Below are 19,895 nucleotides of genomic sequence, written 5' to 3'. Positions count from 1 at the left end.
GTTGTTGCTTAGACCACAGACAACAGTCTGATGTTCTGCTCTGAAAGCCCAGCTCCCTGTCATTTCTATTTAAAAGGATCTCTACCAGCTTCTACAGTTCGGGAGCTTCACTAGGGATCAGGCTTGGTTTTCTCTGCAATGGGATACCCACACCAGGAGCTGTCAGGAACAGAAATTCACTGATGAAGGCTTGAACTTGAGATGACACTGTAAAAAAAGTAGATGATCAGTATTGCATGTTCTTGCTCTTCCTTACTTTCTCAGGTAGTTATGAATTTATTGCCACATATTAAAATATTCGTCCCAAACAAGCCAATTTGGTAGTCATCACAGTCCATATCCTTTGCAGCGAGAAGTTTTCTGAGGCTACTTTTGAAAGTTTAATCAAAAGATCAAATGGGTTCGATGACATTCAAAGGTTGTATTGATAGAGGAGGGAAGCTGTGTATAACTTACTGTTATAAGGAGCAAGTTTTTTGGCCCAAATGTAGATTGGATTGTGGCTTTGGTTAGAAAGTCCACACACATATCTCCAAGAACTGGCACTAGTCACGATGTCTCCTGGTGCATATATGCCTTCTGAATGGTAACCAAATACAGGATAAAAATGATCTATACATCCTATATCCAAATAGCTCACTGCACCAGTCTAAACTCTCCACTAACCAGAATGGAGAAGGTGTATGTAGTAATGAAAAAAGCAAACAAGAAATGCAATTATCTGGAATAGAGAAGTTATTGGACTAATATGTTTGCAATCAAACAAATACCCTGGATGAAAAAAGTCACTACACCTTATCACAATAAAGGAAACTAAAGGTCAGCCCATCTTCTTGGCTATAACGTATGATCATTTGTCTTTCACAGGAAAATCAAACAACATTCCACTTGATACAACAAAAGGGTTGTTTTCAGGGCAGATATTTACAAAACCGTCGACATTTGGTTTTTCTGTTTGGTTGGTTTTTTTTGGTTTTTTTTTTCTTTTTTTTTTTTTCCCCCTGACCGCATCTCCTTGCTCTTCAAATCCTACCCATGTCGTTTACCTCATCTGTATATGTGCAAGAAGCTCGTGGAGATTGCTCTACAGGGAAATCAGAGATGCTACTTCATCACCAGGTCAAGAGACTGTATTTGGGGTTCTGTTCTTTCCTTATAGAAGAATTAATTCAGATGACTAGCACCTAAGTTAACCTGAACCTTCTCCCCACGTGCGTGCTCACACAGGAGACGTATAAGATGCTTTCCTTGGTCCGCTGTCATTGAGATTTCTTGGAGACAGGTCTCAGGGCTGCTGTGCTTTGTAACACCACCATGATTCCTCCTCAGGAGATTTTGGAAGAACTTGCTGATCTTTCTGGGCATATATGAGGAACTGTGAAGTAATGTTGGAGAAATATCTGTATTCAAATGGATTATCTTGCATTCTTGGCTCAAAATGTTGTTTTCCAGCCTAACTTTGAATGTCACCTAAGCCATAACTTTGGACTTTAGCTAGTCTTGTTTAGTAGTAGCACCATGCTCAGCTAGATCTGTGTGTTTGCAGATGGAGAGCAATGAGAGTGAGCCTTGGCAACAGTAGAATAAGCTAATTGATTTAGTTAACTTTATGAAGAAACCACCCACCACCTGGGTATAGATAGCTTTCTGCTATGTAAAAATCGTGCCTTTATGGTTGTGGTTTGGTTTATTTGAGGCACGGGATATGTTCTATCAGTAAAAGCTTATCTTTATGAATAAAAGCTGTCTTGTTATGATAGACTATAGAAATACTACTCAACTGCAAAATTTTCTTCATAGAGAACGGGTCACAGTGATTTTTGCGTCAAGGAATGACCTGACCTCAAATTTCACTGACTATTATTGCAAACAGTCCATTTCTTTCCTGTGGGAGTCATAAAATGGCTTTGGGAAAACTCCAGTAGTCTCTGGAGATCCACGTTTTCTCCTCTTTTTGCAGTAGCTGCTCACATTTCATTTCATTATGGTAGTCCTGCTTATTCTTGCAGTTTATTGTCATCACCCGACCATTCTTTGTGCATGACTGGAGCAGCGGAGGAGAGGAGAGTGGTAATTCTGTGGGAGTTTGCACAGCTTAGCAGAGCAACTTTGAACTAGCTAGCTGAGCACTGCGGTAGGTAGTGGCATGACCTCTGGCAAAGCCCATTTGAGGGTTCCATGATTGCCTTGCTAGCAGCACCCCAGCTGGCAGTCTGAAGCCAACTTGGATATGTCTGCAAGAGCTGTAACCATATCTTTGTGGTGTAGACACTGACACCTTTCTTGTAAATAGGTTAATTGCTGCATTCAAATGAGGATCAATGCAAAGAAACTCGGTCATTACAGCTACAAAAATTAATTGAAAAGCGCTGAAGCGATCTGTGACTTTGACTATGACTGCTTCCTAAAAAACCTTCTTTAAGCAGATTAGATTGTATCAATTTGTTTAGGCATAGTAAAGGTCGAAATGCTTGGTTTGGCCCAGGTGGTTGGGGAACAATGCTGAAACATGGTAACTACAGGTAAAGTCCTACTTGGTCAATAGGGTCTCCAGTCAAGCATGCAAGATTTCTTTCATTGTTCTTGGACATGTGGGCCCTGGCAAAGTTCTCTAGCAGCTCTGCAAGCTAAGAGGATGGTGAGCTCATTAAAGAAAATAAATGTATCCCTAGAGGAATAGTCACAGCTTGCAGTGATTTTGATGAGTGATGGAATTTCTTTCAACAAAATGGGGGGGATAGAAGGGGGGAGGGCTGCAATTTATTTCAGTGGTCTATGGTGTTTTCACTCCTGGAGAAGGCACTAGTGTAAAAGATGCTATGCGAAGGTCAGCCAGTTGCAAGGATTTTGTTACGCCAGTGACTCACGTGAGTGTGGATGGGTCATCCAGAACCTATTTTCAAAACTGAGACTTTTATCCTCCTATGTGAAGAGGCTGAGGTCTGAGCAGGGATAGCTCTGTGTGAGCTAAAGTATTAAGACTGTCTTTGCTCTGCAGTTTTGGTGGCAAATGTGCCAGTCAAAGGTGAATGAAGCTGGAATCTGACTACTGTCACTGCATTTGCCTAAGCCTGGGAGTGGATACTGGTATACTAATGAAAATATCTTTCCTAGTTGTACACAGTTTACCTGGCAAAGCTCGAGCTAAATGCAGTGGTACAGTTAGGCTATCGAGTTAGTCTGCCCTTCTTTTGGGAGTGCTTTGCTGTTTTACTATCCTTGTACGGATTATTCCATACCCAGGGTTATTCAACCCTCCTTTCTGCTTGGTCTTGATAAGCAGCAGCAAGGGTTGGGTTCAAATGTAAAGAGGTCACTAATAAAACACCTGAACAAGCCCCACAAAAACATCTCTGGTACTTAGTAAGTTCATTCTTCATACTTGCAAATGGAAATCAAGTTTTTATTAGAGGGGGAAAAGAAAATACTCTACAAGAGGTATCAAGAGGGGAATATTTGACACGTAATTCCAAAAATATAGCTAGTTAAGCCCTCTCCTCTGGTGAGACAGCTAGACCGGCTACGTGCTCCCTCTCTAAATCTCCCATGCTAGCAATCAGCTTGTGGCTGATACTGAGAAATCATCTTGTCTACCAAAAGCTGACACAAGCTGCACATGATGTTGCCATGTATTTGCTCTCCCGGCTACCAAAAAGGGGCTTGAGGCTAAAACGGTCATCTCTAGCATGGGGAAGACTGCCAAACCCATTCTCTGACCTTTCAGCCTCTGAGGAAAATCCTAACCCTTTGTTTATATTTCACAGCTATGCGCAACTCTCCTCACTTCTGAGGAGACTTCTGTAACTTCTGCACTCTGTGGGTAGAAGCATTTGCTTTAAGTTCAGGTGACAACTTGTGCCAGTCACATGTAGAAAGAAGTAGCTGTCTGAGACTTTCATATTGCAATGGCTGTTCTCTGCTTTATGGAAAGCCTGCTTTTTAATTTCATTCCACAGAAATGCCTCATAAATAGATTGTAACAACAGATTTATAAGTATTTGAGATTCCCTTAGTCCCTCTTATTTTCCTCTCCTTCCCTCCACTAGTTAAAGTGGAGTAGTCTTCCCTGGCTGATTGCCCTTCTTCTCTGGAGTGATTTGAGAGGGGTCATCCAGGAGTTTTGCTTACCCTTGGGATCTCAGCCATCAGACTACAGAGCCTACAAGGGCTTTGCTGACATAATTGTACCCCTCAAGTCCTTTCGTGGAGTTGCAGGCACTATTGACATAAGAGATCGGAACCGTCTCTCTGAACAGCAGGCTGGGCTGTCTGTGAGAAGGGAACTGTGGAGGAGTAATGTCTTTACATGCTCCTTCGGATGCGGCTACATGAATGCAGCTTCCAGAAATGGACCTGGGCCAAATGAAATACCACTTTGCCAGGCTTTCTGCTTCATTTCTCAGACACATTTTTTGGGAAAATGCTGTATGGCTGTTCCAGCTGCTCTGAGAAGGGAAGTGTGGATCTTGTTGTAATCTGTTCAAGGTTATAAAATGATGTTTTCAGAACCAAGAGTTCATAGAAGATGAATCCGAGAAATGAGACTTACATCTTTAAGAGCAGGTGCTACCTCTTCTCATTTCTTTCAAGTCTATCATCTTCTGTATAGGCATAATATTGCTAGGGCTCGAATTTGAAAAAGAGCATGGACTTAGGAGTCTCTTGCAACTGGTTGATAACACCAAATGTTGGAGGCTACAGTCCCTTTGTGAGTACGAGGGCATCACTTCGAGCTTTTTGCCATTGACCAACATCTAGCTTTTAAATCAATTTTTTTGTTGTTGCAAAGGTTTTTTCTTTCCACCATGACATACCAGAAATTGAACTTGTTCCAGACACATTATGGGAGGCATGCAAATGCTATTCAGAGCCTGCAGCTTTCTCTCCCTTTATCTGTTATTATTATCTACTTGGCAGCACAACAATACTCTTGTGTTACCCAGTATATTAATTGCGCTACTTTAAGGATGCCCCCCAGGGAGAGCCTGTTTGTGCCTTCAACCCTTGACCTTATGCCTGAAAAGTTTTTTTGGATTCATTCTCCACACATAAAGGCTATTTCTGCTTCGTCTCCAGTGATAATATATTCTGCAGCTGTATATTGAACTACTGAGAACTGTACAGAACAAGCTGGAGGATGTGTCTTTGATGAAGAGCTGCCATTCTTTATTATCTTCTATTATCTTTCTAAACAGTTGAGGCTTCTGAGTTGGCTCAGGGCAAACAAGCTGGCCTCAGGCAAACAGGGAGCCAGAGAAAGCCCTTGTTGCATAGTTTTCCCTTTTAAAGAACTAGGTGTTTTTTAAGGCCACCGCCTCATAAACGACCAGTGCTAGGCAAAACTGTCTGCTGGAGAGCACTGGGTGGAGATGAGGGAGTTACTTGAGTGTCACATCCATGTCTAATGTCACCCCCAGTTGCTAGGCTGAGGGGAGCACAAGTGCTTTGCTATTATGTGAAGCAATGGCAGAGTCCTGGCTGTTCACACCTCTGAGGAAAGCCTCCAGAGTCTCTCCTGTCATGCTGCCATGAACTGCAGCAGATGGATCCCATAGGAACTACTGGAAGAAGTGGAAGCAAATGGGTGACCTTTTCGCACACTGAAAGTTAAAGGGAAGATTGATTCATGGTAGTTTTAAGGTTCTCGAGCATCTTTCTAACCATAGCAATCAGACTAAGAAAACGTGACTCAGCTGACTTCTTTTTAAGACAGAGCGTCTCAACTGGGAACAAAACTTGATGGCGTCTTTGGCTGTGACAGCAGAGCCATGGGTCCTACCAGTCCTGCTCAGGGGCTCAGCAGACTCCGAATCCTGCCAAAACCCAGGACTATTCACAGTGGCTTTGGTAGGAACAAGACTCTAGAAATGGATGGGCACAGCAACAGCGAAGCCCATGAGAGGTGGCTCCCTGGAGCTGTGCTGAATAGACAGAGTCTGTGTGATTTGCACTCTGGCTGCGTCGGCGGCTGTACCCCAGGAACTGCTCTGAGTTCAGAATGCTCTAATGTTGCTTCGTTAAATACACAGTGAGAATAAAAAAGTAAAGTCACGGTGAATCTTCTTGCTTTATCTGACAAAAATAAAATGCAGGAGCAGCTAGACACTGTAGGATCCCCCATATGTACTCTCTTTATAGGCTCCAGCATGCAAGACCTCAGCCTCAACATAACACTTTGCTGGCTTCTTGATTCTTCTGGCTCCCCTTTGCTTTGGCTTTCAGTCATTCTTTTTTCTTCCAATATATACCAACAGGCTTATAGTTCTTTAAGCTGTTTTGTGAGCCCTCCACTGACACTGGCAGGACTTTATATTCCTGGAAGAGACAGAAAAGGTCCAGGTAACCCCATCACATCAGAAAAAGTCTGGAATTAGTTTGAAAAGAATTATTTAGCAAGCCTGCTAGTCATAACTTGTGTCCAAGACTGACTACAAATCATGAAGCATGTTTTCAGAGATGCACGTAACTTCAGAACAGAGTGACCAGCTTGTTACTGAAATGGTTGAAAAGGTTGAAATTTTTCTGAATACCTTTGGCAATTCATTCCATCACTTTATGTAGGGGCTGGCTTCTTCTGATAATCAAAGGTAAGAGTCACATACATGCAAGAAACAAGCAAGAATCTACCCCAGATCATTTTATTTAGTTTCAGTGCTCTGTGTCTTCTTCCTAAGTTTCACCTAGTCTTCCTGGGCTACATAAATATGAAAGCTAGGGGCAGGTATGGTTTCACTATTCCCACTGTTTACAGGATCACAACTCAGATCGTGCTAGTCCGTGTCATCGCTGTTTGTTTGAGGTAAAAACAGTAGGAGCATAACTTGAACAATGCTAAGTCACTGAATCCCCTCCAAGCATTCACATTCAACCAAAGCAAGTGTCAACAAGAATGAAAAAAATCATGAGACAACAATGAAAAAAGTCATGATAGATGACTACAGCAAGCCACAAAGGTTAAAGGAAAGAAAAACTGCAACTTAACTGTTGGAGTCAAGTGCAGAAATCAAGAAGAGTGAAACAGAGCAAGTGATGCTGCATATGTTTGCTCTGGGACAGGCTATTGAGCAGGGCAAATCTATTGGTCACGAATTCAGCAGAGCCTCCAGCACTGATCAAGAGCTTCCACAAGGTGCTGAACGTTTCATGCTGCTGGTCACTGAGTTGGAGACATTTCTTGAAGTCTCACCTGGCAACCGGATGTTGCTGCTAAAAGGATCAGACTATCATTTAGGCTTTTAAACAGCCATTTCAAGGACTTGTTTTTATAGGCAAATATACATACACAGAAGACTAGTGCCTGTGTGCAAACTAAAGAACGAGCGTAAACATATTGTATTGTAATAAGAAAACATTTGGCATTTTTGGAGATGGGAAGTGACCCTTACCATTTTGTCTGATTGATCCTAAAAACTCAGTATCTGAATTCCTGTCAATTGTTACATCTTTTCATCTGGAATTTTAACAAGAAAATCCTTGGCTCAGGTTTTTATGTATTTATTGTAGTCTGAGAGAGCAGTGAGGATTACTGTACGTTCCCAGGGCTTTAGGTGTAAAAAAGGTCTTTGCAGGTGTCATTGCAGGACACAGACTGCAAAGAACGTGGAAACGAGCCTTTTTATCAACTGGCTGAGATAGGACCCAAAAGCTGCATCCTCTGCTTGTGGAAAAGGATGACATTAACATGGCTTCTAGTGACTTGTCTGAAACATCAAGAGTGAGAACCCTCCCATGCTCCCAAATTGATCTCTCAGGCTTATGTGGCTTTTCTAGAGATTTCTTCTGTACCTGCTCTGCAGCTTTTGTCTGTTCTTTACTTCACCACTTCAATTAAGATTTTCATCAGTTCTTTCCACAGGAAGGAGTTCCCTTTGGTAAGGCAATGCTAAGGGTTGGGTGGCTCAGCCGTGTGGAGAAGAGATGAAACACATAAAGAAAGAAATTGTAGTGTACAACTGATTGAACAATAGCAAGGTCATGCTTGTTACTGCACATGATAGGTTTCTGTTGTAGTCTGCTGTGCAACATCTAATTTTTTGCATCATTTAAAAATCAAGACTTTCTTGTGGAGCTTATAAATCAATTCTGAATAAAATTTCTTAGGTAGCAACATGTAAGGGGGAAGAACATGAAACAGCATAACATGGAAGTAGCCAAATTTCTCAAATTTACTGCATGAGTTAGAGAAATATATACAGATATATCACAATGAACGCAGGCCAAACAGCCTCAAAGCTCTATTTTTACCTCTGGCAAAAAAAAAATATTAAAATCTCAATGCAGCGAGAGCGTGGGACATAGTTCAACTTGTCTGACTTCCATTGAGGTTAAGCAAACTCCTGAGTTCCTGCATCAGCAACTTTGCATGATGCAAGCTCCATGTGAAAAAATTTGGGTCACTAGTTGTGCTAGTAGGTAAAAGAGTTATGGAGGTAAAAGAAGGCTATAAAATGCAGATTTTGCTAGATACGACTGGCATTGTCCCAGCCACTCCCTCTCAGCCTAGTGTTTTGGAAATGTGTAGCAAAATTTAAATGCTGTGCTTTTGAAAGAATCTGTATTTCATATCAGTTTCCATCTGACCAGGCTTGCAGTTGGCCATTCACTGGAATGGCATTAAATAAAGGCTTTTGTTTAGCAGCAGGCTGAGTGTACACAGCTGAAGAAGGTGGATTGAACCAGCCTGACTGACGCCTCTTGAAGCTCACACAATGTTTTCTGCTGACAGGGATGGGAGAGCAAGGGGGAGTTTGGGGTCATGGAAAAGCAGCTTGGCACCTTAACATCTTTAGAATTGAAGCTGATTCCTCAGCACATGTCCATCTGTAGCAAAAGCCACCCACAGGTCTCATGCAAACATGAAAACATTGCTTTCAGTGTGACTTTTTGGGTCAAGCATTGTGCTCAGGGCGTGCTTCGGAAGAGAAATGCTGGGGATAGGACCTCTGGGGTTTGAGCAGAACTGGAAGAGGTGAAAGCCACTCAACTCACGGCATCCTTTTCTCAAAATGTCATTCTTTTTTCAAAAGGTAGAAACTCTCATCAATCGCACTGCATGGAATTCCACCAGAATTGTCAGGGAAGAAACTACTCCTGTCCCTCAATAAAGCAAAGCTTAAATTCAACTTGAAGAAAGCAGAGAGCTCCGTTCCCATATTTCTGTCCATCCTAAGGAGAGTATTTGTCGTGAATGAGTGATTTAGAGGCCCAGATCAACAAGTGGCCCAGAGAAGAAAGGGGGGGGGTATGAATGCACCACCACAATACCCAAAAATATTGATGGCATGACATGTGCTCATAAATGTTGTTTTATCCATCAAAGAGCCCCTTCAGGCTCGCCTGCATGCACAGTGCTACCCCATGAAAAGCTGCTGGGTGCCTAATGCTGTCAAATGCCAGGTGGTGTATTTAAAAAGCTGAGAGAGACGTCAGAGCATGGGGTCAGGTTCTCTAGGGTGTTAAGGCACTTAGCTCACATCAGCCAGGATCTAAATTCACAAAGAGCCTTAGGGTGCTATGCCCAATTCCTTAGCTGTTTAGAGCAACGGTCCAGCTGCTTGCCAAGGTTTCCTAGGTCCTGGTGTTGCTGAATTGCTGAAGTCTGCTTTTTTTGCCTGGACCCTGGTGCCGTTCTCAAGCTGAACACCCTCCTGTTAGCTGCTCTGCGGGAACTCTTCCCCTATCTCAGGCCTTCTCCAAATGCACACGAAAGGCACCCAGGAAGATACTTCTGGGGGTTGTTATATGTGCTTGTACCTCCACCAGGCTAAGCTATCCAGTGGTAAGGGTGTTTGTCTGTGATAGGAATTATTTGTGAAGTCCTCCGTCTTTTTGGACAGAAGACCTGAGTCTCTGGGTGACTTGATGCAAGAGTCAGAGTAGCTGGTGGTGAAGCAAACTATGGATATGTCTAAATAGGCCAGTTAACCTCCAGATTTCAGCTTGTTCATGTCTTCCCCACCCAAATTTGGGCAGAAGGATTTGGATTTGTCTGCATCTGTTGATGCACGACCAAGCAGAGACAACTAGGAAATGCCCAGAGCTATTCTTTGGCCGCAGTGTATGAAACCATCTTCACAGAGAAGATTGTGGAAATGGCTGAAATTTGAGATCCAGCAGATACTGGGACCTTGTGGGGAGAGACGTTTAATTGTTTGGTAGACTGGGTTATTTTTACGTGCTTGATGTCTTCAGAGCACAGCTCAAATTGCATACAACTACAACTTCATAGGACATGTGAGGCAAGAGAAATGGATTTCCAAGGAAAAGAAAAGAAGGGACTTTCATATGACTAGAGATGCCACAGTTCAGACTATTTCTCATTCTAGGTAGTACCTGGTATTCGGGAACCAAGGCTGCCACAGGTTAGGTAAGACGCACTCCCATTACCAACTTTGTGATCTGAGCAGTCAGAGACCAGAACTCTTTGGCTTTGTTACGTTGGGTCAGGACATAGTCTTTAGGTCCATAAACACAAGCAGGCAAGTTATAGCAATGGGAAGGAAGGCTTATCTTGTTGTTGGGGTTTTGGATGGAGAGCGGGAGAGGCTTGTTACAAGAAGTCAAACTAGAGATCACAGTTGTGACCCTAAGCAGGAGCCACTGAGCACACACAGAGGCAGGGCTGTGCTGTGAGTAGGTAAGTAGGGTGGGAGGTGGAGGGCTGACACATTGCCTGCTCAGCTTCCTGCAAAAGCTCCCAAGATTTGCAGCATGGCTCTCTGATGTAGCTGAGCTGCGTGCATGCCTTGCTGAAAGGGACAGTGCATTTTTTCCTGCCTGCTTCCTACTGCTTCTCTGACCCCATGGTAAGCCTGTTCAAGCAGATAGAAGGAAGAAACATACTTTTCCCCTTAAATCTTGTCAGTTTTGAGTTGGGTCCCTATCTCTGACCTGCTCTCTGTGGAGTCAAGTTGAACACCACTCTAAGGGTCAGGAGAGCATGGATGGGAGCAAAGGCAGAAAAAGGTGAGCAGGACCAAGACTATGCTGTTCAGCAACAACTACCAGTTAGGCTGGCTTAACTGCAATGTGATTTGGGGTCCCAGAGGACTGGTGTCCCATCAGTAGCTTCTCTAGAAAAAGCTTCTCTTCTCTATGAAGTTGCAGCCTCCTGCCTTTGGCTTTTATCCATGAAGGTGCCTAAGCAGAGGTTGGTTTACAAGGACTGTCCAAGACAAGACCAGTGACTGTTTTTGCATCTCCACAATCCCTTCACACACGGAGGTGGCAAGGTTTGTAATGAAGGGTATTGAATTTGATTAAACCACGGACAGCTGTAATAACCCAACTCATATAGGAGCACAGGAACCCCACTGCACGCCTGAACTTGCAGAAAACTCTGAGCAACAAGCCAAGAACTACCTGTACTGGGAGTAACAGATTGATGAGTAGGCTCCTTGTCTGTAGGTATGTGTACATATACATATGTTAATGTGTGACTCAGAGGAGAAACCCCTCCGCAGAAAAATATTGGTTCACACAATGTGGCTGGAAGTTCATCATAGAGAGTCCCTAGCATTGCGCTTTTGTTGGTCAGGGACAAGTGGCACATTATTGTCCTGGATGCAGCGAGAAAGGTGATGTCAGTAAGCCTTTGCTGACCTTTAGGCTTTAGGTTCTGGGATCTTATCTCAGTGGAAATACCTGGTGCTAAATCACTTTACAGTTCTTTTTAAAAAGTATGTGAAAGTTGGTGAAAGACATAAAGAAGAAAGGCAGTTGTTTTTGGGATGATAGGTTATATTTTTACAGCTTTCATGTGAAATATCCATTTCTTTCTCTCCCACTCCTTGGGTCTTTCCTTAGGGAACCTGCTGGATGACTGCCTTTTACAGTGCAATGAAGGACGTAAGCATGATTGCTTTTGGCTGCAAGGAGAACTAACATTTAATAAGTTGTTTGGAACTACAGTAGTAAGTGCAGTGCAGACCTGATGGACAGTTCTGCCTGCAGGTCTGGATGTCTTCTGTTGCCTGAGTCATGCACCTTGATACACTGCTCACAGTTGTACCTCATCTTACAGAGCCTGCATCCCTCAGGCCAGTGCTGAGGTCCTGGCAAGACAGCGGAGATTCTTCCTTTGCAACTGTCTCCTGCTTTGAGTTGCAAGTTCCTGCTGGGTGGTTCTGCTTAGAACAGGAGGTTTCAGTTGATGTCCCCTACAGGTCCCTTCCAAACCAACATTTATGTGCTTCTACAGCTTCCAAATTTCTTTTGCATCTTTCCAGGATTACATTGAGCCTGTGGGTCTCTGTCATGGCTGCCCCTTAGCACAAAGGTTCCAGCACTGCTCAGTGCAGTAGGATTCGTGTCACTTGAGCCATCTCTGGGCAAGCCTGACACCCTACTGAACAGTGGTCTCAGGGTGTACAAAGGGCTGCTCCTGTCCTACCACCTCCTGTGCTATTGTGTGGTCTGTCTCACAGCAGGCACATTGCTGTTGAGTAAAGTGTTTGTAAGAATCAAAATCTGCTTTGAGAAGCCCATTTTCATGATAAATAAGCATTTCACGATAAACGAGCTTACAAGTTACAGTTTACAAGACTGTAACTAGGACTATGTCTAACACTCTGACTGAAGAAACAGCAGCTCAGTGATATGATTCAATTGGCAGATGTCTGCTCAGATTGTTAGGGATATGTGATTGATTTCTGTGTCCTTCCACCAGTGTGATCTGGTCAGGACGAAGGTTATGTCAGGTCACTGCAGACTGTGAGGGACAGTAGCCACAGTGTGTGGCGGTCTGCTGTACCCGTTCACTAAATGCAGAAAGCAGGGCAGGAAATTTCTTGTACTTTGCAACACCATCATAAGGTCCTGTGGCTCTCTTCATTTTTCACTCCCTCCAAATCTTCTGATTTTTCTCGCTCCAAGGGCTCCATTGGATCTACCATTCCTCCCTAACCCAAGAGTTTCTGTGTTACAGCTCTCTCGTTTCTCCCACTGTTGGGCTTTGGGTAGAAAGCTGCCATCACATAGGCCAGGGACCCTATTCTGTCTGTCACAAGACGTTAATGATGTCAGGATGTCATTGTCATTCATTGACCTGTCCAAGGTATGAATTTTTTAGCTTATGAAATACTTTACAGCACCCAGTTCTAGATAAAACAAGGAGTGGAGACTGGGACAAATAGCATTGCCAATCAGAAGGTTTTATTACAAAGGACAGTAAAATATGAGACATTAATCTGAAGAAAACCTTTCTTTCTAAATAGAGGCAAAAACTGCATAAAAGTTGTCTTCCTGTGATTAAAGTTGTCTTCCTGTGATTAGAATTCTGACATCTGTAAATGATTCAGTTCAATCACTGAAAAAGGTGAGGACCAAAGTAATTTCTTCAAATCTTCCTTCAGGATAAATGGAAAGACCAAAACAAATAAAATCTACAGAAGCAGCAGCAACAGCAGATTATTCTCCTAATCTTGGATTTCTTAAGAGGAATCTGTGGCCAAGAATACACGTTTCAGGAGTTTACCTTTATACAAAGCTCCCACTAGAATATATGATCCAAAAAGATCGATGGTCAGGGTTAACAATTGCACAGTATCTCCCTTGTTAAGAAAAGCACTTTGTCTGGAGTTTCTGATCCACACTGACCCCAAGCTCTTTTGAAGTGTGGGCCAGAATGGGTCATTCTGATCTATTGCAATTTGGGATTTGCTTATTCCTCATTCTTCTACGTGCTTTTCATTGCCCTCCCAGAAACAACCAAGTCTCTTATCCTCTTTTTCCTCTATAAACGCTTGCCTGATACCTTCTGAACCATTACTTCTGGCACATATCTGATTTCAGTTGGAAGACGGTGAGCAGGGTGTTTTATATTCTGCAAGGGCGTATTCATCTGAAAAGAAGAAAGGAAGACGACATTTGCATGAGAGTGAGAAATCATGCACATGGACACCCCAGTCCATGTGCACCTGTGATTTACACATTATGAACCAGAAAACATTTGATAGATTTTGTGGTAGTCTTCCAGTTGTCAAGGCACCCAGTCGCAGGGGTGCACAGTCAGAGCCCAATGCACTGCTCTGGCTGTGTTTGTCAGGACGTATCATTAATGACCACGCAGGATGTGAATCAGGTGGCAGAACATGCACTCCAGGGTCAATTCTCTAGATACTGCTGCTCATCTGCTAGGGTGCAGTTCCCAAAGCTTGTGCCAAGCTTGAGAAAAGCATGGGGGAGCCTGAGCAACAGTTTTGATAACATAAATTCCACAACTGGGTAATATCTGATGCAATTTTAGTTCCTTGAGGCCAGATCAAGAATGGTGGTCAGGCACTTAATTTTCTAGTTAGGTGCTTAAACTCCTGTTGGGTTCGGTGGGACCGTCATTCCTACTTAAGTATTTAAATTCCGTACTAAGGAACAATTCTTTGACTGCAGCCTACTATGGCAATATAAAGCAAAAATATGAGATAAGCCAGATCAGGGAAGTCAGGAACACTGCTGACTTTCAGTTATTGATTTTAACCATTGTGTTCAAACTGTGGAAAGAAAGTGGAACCACACTTCTTTCTGTATGTAGTTTGTAAGAAAGCAACTGTCTAATCTGCTTTATGTTGAAATGAAGCAAGAAATTAAAAAACAGGGGGGCAGAAACTGTCTATGCTTCTGCAAACCCTTTGCAGTCTAGTAAGCAAAAGCAGCAGAATTGCTAGCTAGCTCTCCATTTGTCTCTCCTGAGAAACAAAGGCAGCAAATGCAGAAAAGTGAAGAGAAGCTTTCACAGAGAAAGCAAGGGAAAATCCACTGTCTGCATCTTGTAAATGCTGAGATCAATGCTTTGATTTTACAAGTTTTGCTCCAGCCTACTGAGGTCACCTACCTGTTTCGTAGTAATCGTAAATATGTACTGGCACTGGTTTGATATCTGAGACAGGCATGCTTTGCTCCACACTGAAGGAGAAGCTGATTTCCTTCCGGGAGACCTGGAAATGGCAAGACAAGAAAACGCATCAGGCTTTTTCTTTTCATATCTACCCCTGAGGCTAAGGTGGAACAGATGCATTTCTGGGTCAGACGGGGTAACAAAGTGCCATTCTACAATTCTCTCCAGATTGTAAACTTGATGTCAAATCAGATAATTGTTTAAAAGCTGTTGCTAAATATGTTTTGTTGCTAAAATTGTGTGCTCTTTTCTTTCTTCCGCTTCATATTTCCATTGCCAATTACCCCAACCATTCCCTGGTTACTGCAGCTTTCTGCACATCAGCATTCATCCTCTTATGGAAAGTTGCTGTTAGTTTCTTTCCTTGCGTTTTCCCAGCTAAAATCACCCTCAGCATCTCTACAAATCTTCTCCCCACTTTTCTCTCTTTAATCACATTGAACTCAAGATCCCCATCCTCCCCTGTGGTTCTGTTCCTCATTCCACACTCTTGCAGCCAAATGTCCCAAACTTTCCTCCTTGCTCATCTTCCTCAGCTTCCCCTCCTGCGTGCCTGGGACTGTGCCCCTGCTCTCCTCTCCTTTTGTCCTTGTTTTTATCTTGCTAATCTCTTTATAGGAATGGAGCCATGGACAGGGGCTTTGGAGAACATTCTGCATCACTGGTGCCTTGCTGGGTAAACTTTTCACATCTCAGCATCGCAGCTTCTCTATGAATTCAGAATACTGACTCCAGTCTTCCTTATTAGATCCTTGGAGACCAACTAATAAAAATTAGTGTTTGAGAGGTAGATATTATTACTATTTATTTTTGCTTCCTCTTTCCTTCCCTTCTGGGTATTTGACGATCTCTTGTGTTTTGATTTTCTTCCTTCTCCTCTCTCATTCCCTTTATTAATGTCATTGATGTGGGAGGGCTATTCTTTTCATACAGAAATCTCTCTAAATGGGAGGGAATGATACTGTCTCCCTGTAAAACACTCTCAGATCAACTGATGAGAAGCATCACGTAGAGGCTGAAGAATATTATGTAGGCTGGGAACTTCTGCAATATGGAATGCAACTTAGCTATGTTTGTGAAATGCTATTTAATCACACAGCATTCTTCACAAAAAATAATACCAAATACGTCTCTCTTCACTGTGGACTACAGCTACTGTGTATGTATATTGGACGTTGGACTGAGTGAAGTCCCTTTACATCTTTAAGACATTTGTATTGCTAATCTGCTATTAATGAGATTATTATTTTATCTGTTTTAAACTTCCAATTTAATAAAACCAAAAAGAAAGCTCCCAAACTTACCTTCTGGAGGTAGAAGAGGACGTGGTTGTTCCTGATGTCTACGCGATCCACAACAGAATTCTGGTACTGAAGCTTTAAATAAGGCAAATGATAGCAGTGTTAACATAGGAGATTTGCCAAGGAGACTTACAAATAACTATTGGATAACAAAACATGTTTAAAGTGGCTGCCATGCTCCTGTGGTGCCACCCTGACATCTCGTGGCCAAAATAAGAAATGCAAGTTGAGTATTTTCATAACATGACGAGTGCAAAACAATCACAATGAAAAATAGTTTTACTAGTCAGCGTTGCTGTGTGTGACTTTTATCATTAATTTAAGAGTGCTCTCAATTACACGACCATTTTTGCAGCTCAAGCTGACTCACTTTCTAGTGCATTGTATCTTTTAAAACCCAAAATTTTTAAAAAAAGTTTTAGAAAAACACATGAGCAAAATTATTTTACTATAAAAATACACAAAAATAAAATATTCCAAATGTTAAAAAACAGCTATTTTTTTCCCATACAAATAAAGAGGAGTACATATAAAGTACATTTAATTACATAAAGTGTATATAAAGTACATACAAAGAGGAGTAGGATGTCAAACAGTGTAACATCTCAAATGGAAATATCTTCCAAAGACAAGTTATGAATTTCATACAGTTCTAGTCAAAAAAGAAATTCCGACCTGAATGCTGAATGGTTATAAATGCACTTAGCTATGAGTAGACTCTACAATGAATTGCATCCTCCTTTTTATTTACTTGAAGATTAAAGCTCATGGCTTGAAGATAATGCATCTGTTGCAGAACCTAAATTGTACCAGGAGCGGAAATGAAGTGCTTATCAATGCTCTCCCCAGAATTGTCATCATTGTGACCAAATTTCTGGATAATAAAAGAAGAGCAATACCCATTTTTTCTTTATTTGTTAAACTGTGCTGTAGAGGAAGGAATAACCACGTCAAAGGGATAACATTGCAAAATGCCCATTTGAGCAATTCAACTATAGCGGAAGTATTTCTTACATAGATTCCGTTAGGTTGTGCGATTAAAGGCTCATCCGCACAAACACAGAGGAACAGAATTCAGCAAAAGGAACACGGGCAGGTAGGGAAACCCCGGTAACCTGAGCAAAGCCACCGGAGCACCCTGACCCGGCTCCTCCCAGGGCTGCCACAGGGCAGTGACCAGCCCCGTTGTTGGGGAGTGAGACCCCCCAGGTGAGTCAACAGCAGAGTATCCCTGGATCACCTTACCCACTTAAGGGGCACGGGGCTGAGTATGGGGTGCTGGGACTCGAGAAACAGGATGTTTAGGGGAAGAACCAGAAGTAACAAAGGGAGGGGTAAAGTCCGACTGGGAGGAAAAAGGGTGCGAAAATGGAATAAAAGAGTGGGAAAATGGGATAAAAGGGGCCAGTTGCACATAAACCGTGCAGATTGGTGGTCAGTACATGTGTCTGGGCATGCCCAGCACCTGGGCACCGCAGTCTCTCCTCTCTTCTTATTGAACTCTGTTCCTAATGTTTTTCCTGGGTGAGGAGCTCTCCATTCTGTGTGCACCTGTGTGTGTGGAGTGCAAGCCACTGAAGAGGGGACCACAGATCATGGGGACCACAGATCATAGGGACCATGTGTTGGGGTGCCAGCATCTCGAGAGACTGGACTTCAGGCCTGTTGTGTGTGGGTGTGTGTGTCAGCGGGTGGTCACTAGTGAATATAAAGCTGGACTAGCTGGTGAGTATAAGTGGCTTGGCAGCCACCTACTGAAGCAGGCATAAGTCTGGGCCAAATATTGAAGATACCAGAGGATCTGAGTTGGCTACAGGAGGGACCAGGAGGTCTGAGCCTGTTACTGGAGAGACCATAAGGTCTTGGGGGCAGATACTGGTCAGGCCATTGGGCTGCACCAGCTAGTGGAGACTCATTTGGGTGTGTTTGTGGGTGTGTATGTGTCTGCGTGAGGCAACTGGGATCCAAGCCCAGCTGCAGGGACTGCATGTCTAAGGCTGGTTACTGGAGGTACCCACCATGCATATCTGTGGATGTTCCAGCCTCTGGAGTGGGGCTGCGGCCTCGAGGGCACAGAAGTCCAAGTGCCAGCGACGGGGTACAACAAGGATCCAGGGCAGCTATTGGGCAGACTGAGTGTCTGAGGTCAGCTACCAGAGGGATCCATGTTGTGCATTTGCATGTATATATGTCCGTGTGTGTACATATATATATATATATATATTTTTATCTTTTCCACAAATGAGCTTTCAGTCTGATCAGCCAGAAAGGGGAACAGGATAAGGCCGTTCGTGCTATCTGTGTTTGTGTAAGTAAGTGCTGTCTTTTCTGTCTCTGTTGATCTGTGTGGCCAGCTGTGTATATACGTATATATGCGTATATATGTATATATATATGCATATATGTATATATGTGTGTATATATATGTATGGTGTGCATGTCTGCCTATTGGGAATACACACTCAGCCTTGCTGTTGGCTGGGCCTGGGTGTATGAAGCTGCAGCAGTCTCACCTCTGTTGGGCTACTGGATTTGGCAACTCCTAACAGATTTGTCTTCAACAGATGAACAGCTACAAGTCTGAGACACAGAGTATGTGACAGAGGGCTATGCCCAGGGGACTTTTCAGAATTCCTATGGGGCTCCAATTTGCCAACCAGAGACTGTTTTTATCAACTTCCTATGTTTTCAGAGTTTATAATTCACTTTGCTCCCATTCTTTACCTTTTTCAGGGAAGATCTTACAGGAACAAAACCTGAGAGCATCTTCACGTCAATAATAGCCATGTTGGAGACTTCGCGGTTTCCTGTGTAACTAAAATGAGAAAAATTCTGTTAGTCTGGTCTGCAAATGGAGACGAGACCAGTGAATGACATTTTCAGCTCCCAGTGATCCTGTTTGTCTTCCTGCAGCTGCATGGTAGCAGTTAACTGCCTGTACTTAAATCCTTCCTTGGATGCTTTACCAAACTGTGAATGCAAGGTAGTAGCTCAATAAGAAGTTACCTGGCAGAGAGGACAAGGACAAACTTTGGTGGGAAGTTGCTTGTGCAGGATACATTGGCCGGCCGTACGGAGAGAGAAAATCCTGCAACTTTTTTTGGCAAATGGATGTTGTATCTCAGAGTGGTCTAAAAGAGATGGGAAGTGTGAGATGGTCACAGACCTATACGCTTTTGTGGCTTTGGCATGAGGTATGGAGGGGAATGAGGTATGGACGACTCCCTGCTGAGTTTGCAGAAGGATGGTGCTGAGTTTCCAGTTTGCTTACCTGCAGATAGACACAGCCAGTGCCATTCACTTCCACACTGTAATTCCCTGGAATAGTGAGGAAGGAAGCCTGCTGCAGTAGGAAGCGGTTCTTGTCATTCACCTGGAAAGTCTTACTGGGGGACTCCATGAAGTTGACTTTGACTGTGTTTAGACTTTTTTTAGAGAAGGTGAGATATCCATACTGGGCTAAAGCTTTGAGAGCAACAACAGTGTCCTGAAAAGAACAACATGATTCCTAATTAAATAGATACCCAGCTGTAAGATGGTGCATGAGATTAGCACAGCTTCTATTTTCCTGATGCTTTGTCGGTGCTCATAAATGGAGGGGGACTTTGCAAAGAGCTAAGGAGACAAGATACGAATTCTGGGGCAATAGATTTGAATTATCCCAGAAAACCTGGGATAATGCTGTGTCACCAGTGACTGCTGTC

At 43.1% G+C, this 19,895-nt stretch overlaps 1 protein-coding gene across 1 annotated transcript in view; it reads right to left on the bottom strand.

The window, feature by feature from the left end:
• Positions 1 to 13,787: 13,787 nt before the first annotated feature.
• The window catches only part of LOC142088189 (ovostatin-like), a 32,218-nt gene continuing 26,110 nt past the window's right edge, over positions 13,788 to 19,895 (bottom strand). The window contains exons 31-36 of the mRNA XM_075163269.1: positions 19,463 to 19,678; positions 19,198 to 19,322; positions 18,916 to 19,006; positions 16,195 to 16,266; positions 14,828 to 14,930; positions 13,788 to 13,840 (exon numbers count right to left, since the gene is read on the bottom strand). Coding sequence (XP_075019370.1) covers positions 13,788 to 13,840; positions 14,828 to 14,930; positions 16,195 to 16,266; positions 18,916 to 19,006; positions 19,198 to 19,322; positions 19,463 to 19,678 — 660 coding nt within the window. The remainder of the gene's footprint in view (positions 13,841 to 14,827; positions 14,931 to 16,194; positions 16,267 to 18,915; positions 19,007 to 19,197; positions 19,323 to 19,462; positions 19,679 to 19,895) is intronic.

The sequence above is a fragment of the Calonectris borealis genome, chromosome 1 (assembly GCF_964195595.1).
Source record: "Calonectris borealis chromosome 1, bCalBor7.hap1.2, whole genome shotgun sequence".
In the NCBI taxonomy this organism is placed as follows: Eukaryota; Metazoa; Chordata; class Aves; order Procellariiformes; family Procellariidae; genus Calonectris; species Calonectris borealis.
The sequence above is the reverse complement of the archived record's forward strand: the minus strand, read 5'-3'. Positions and strand labels throughout refer to the sequence as shown.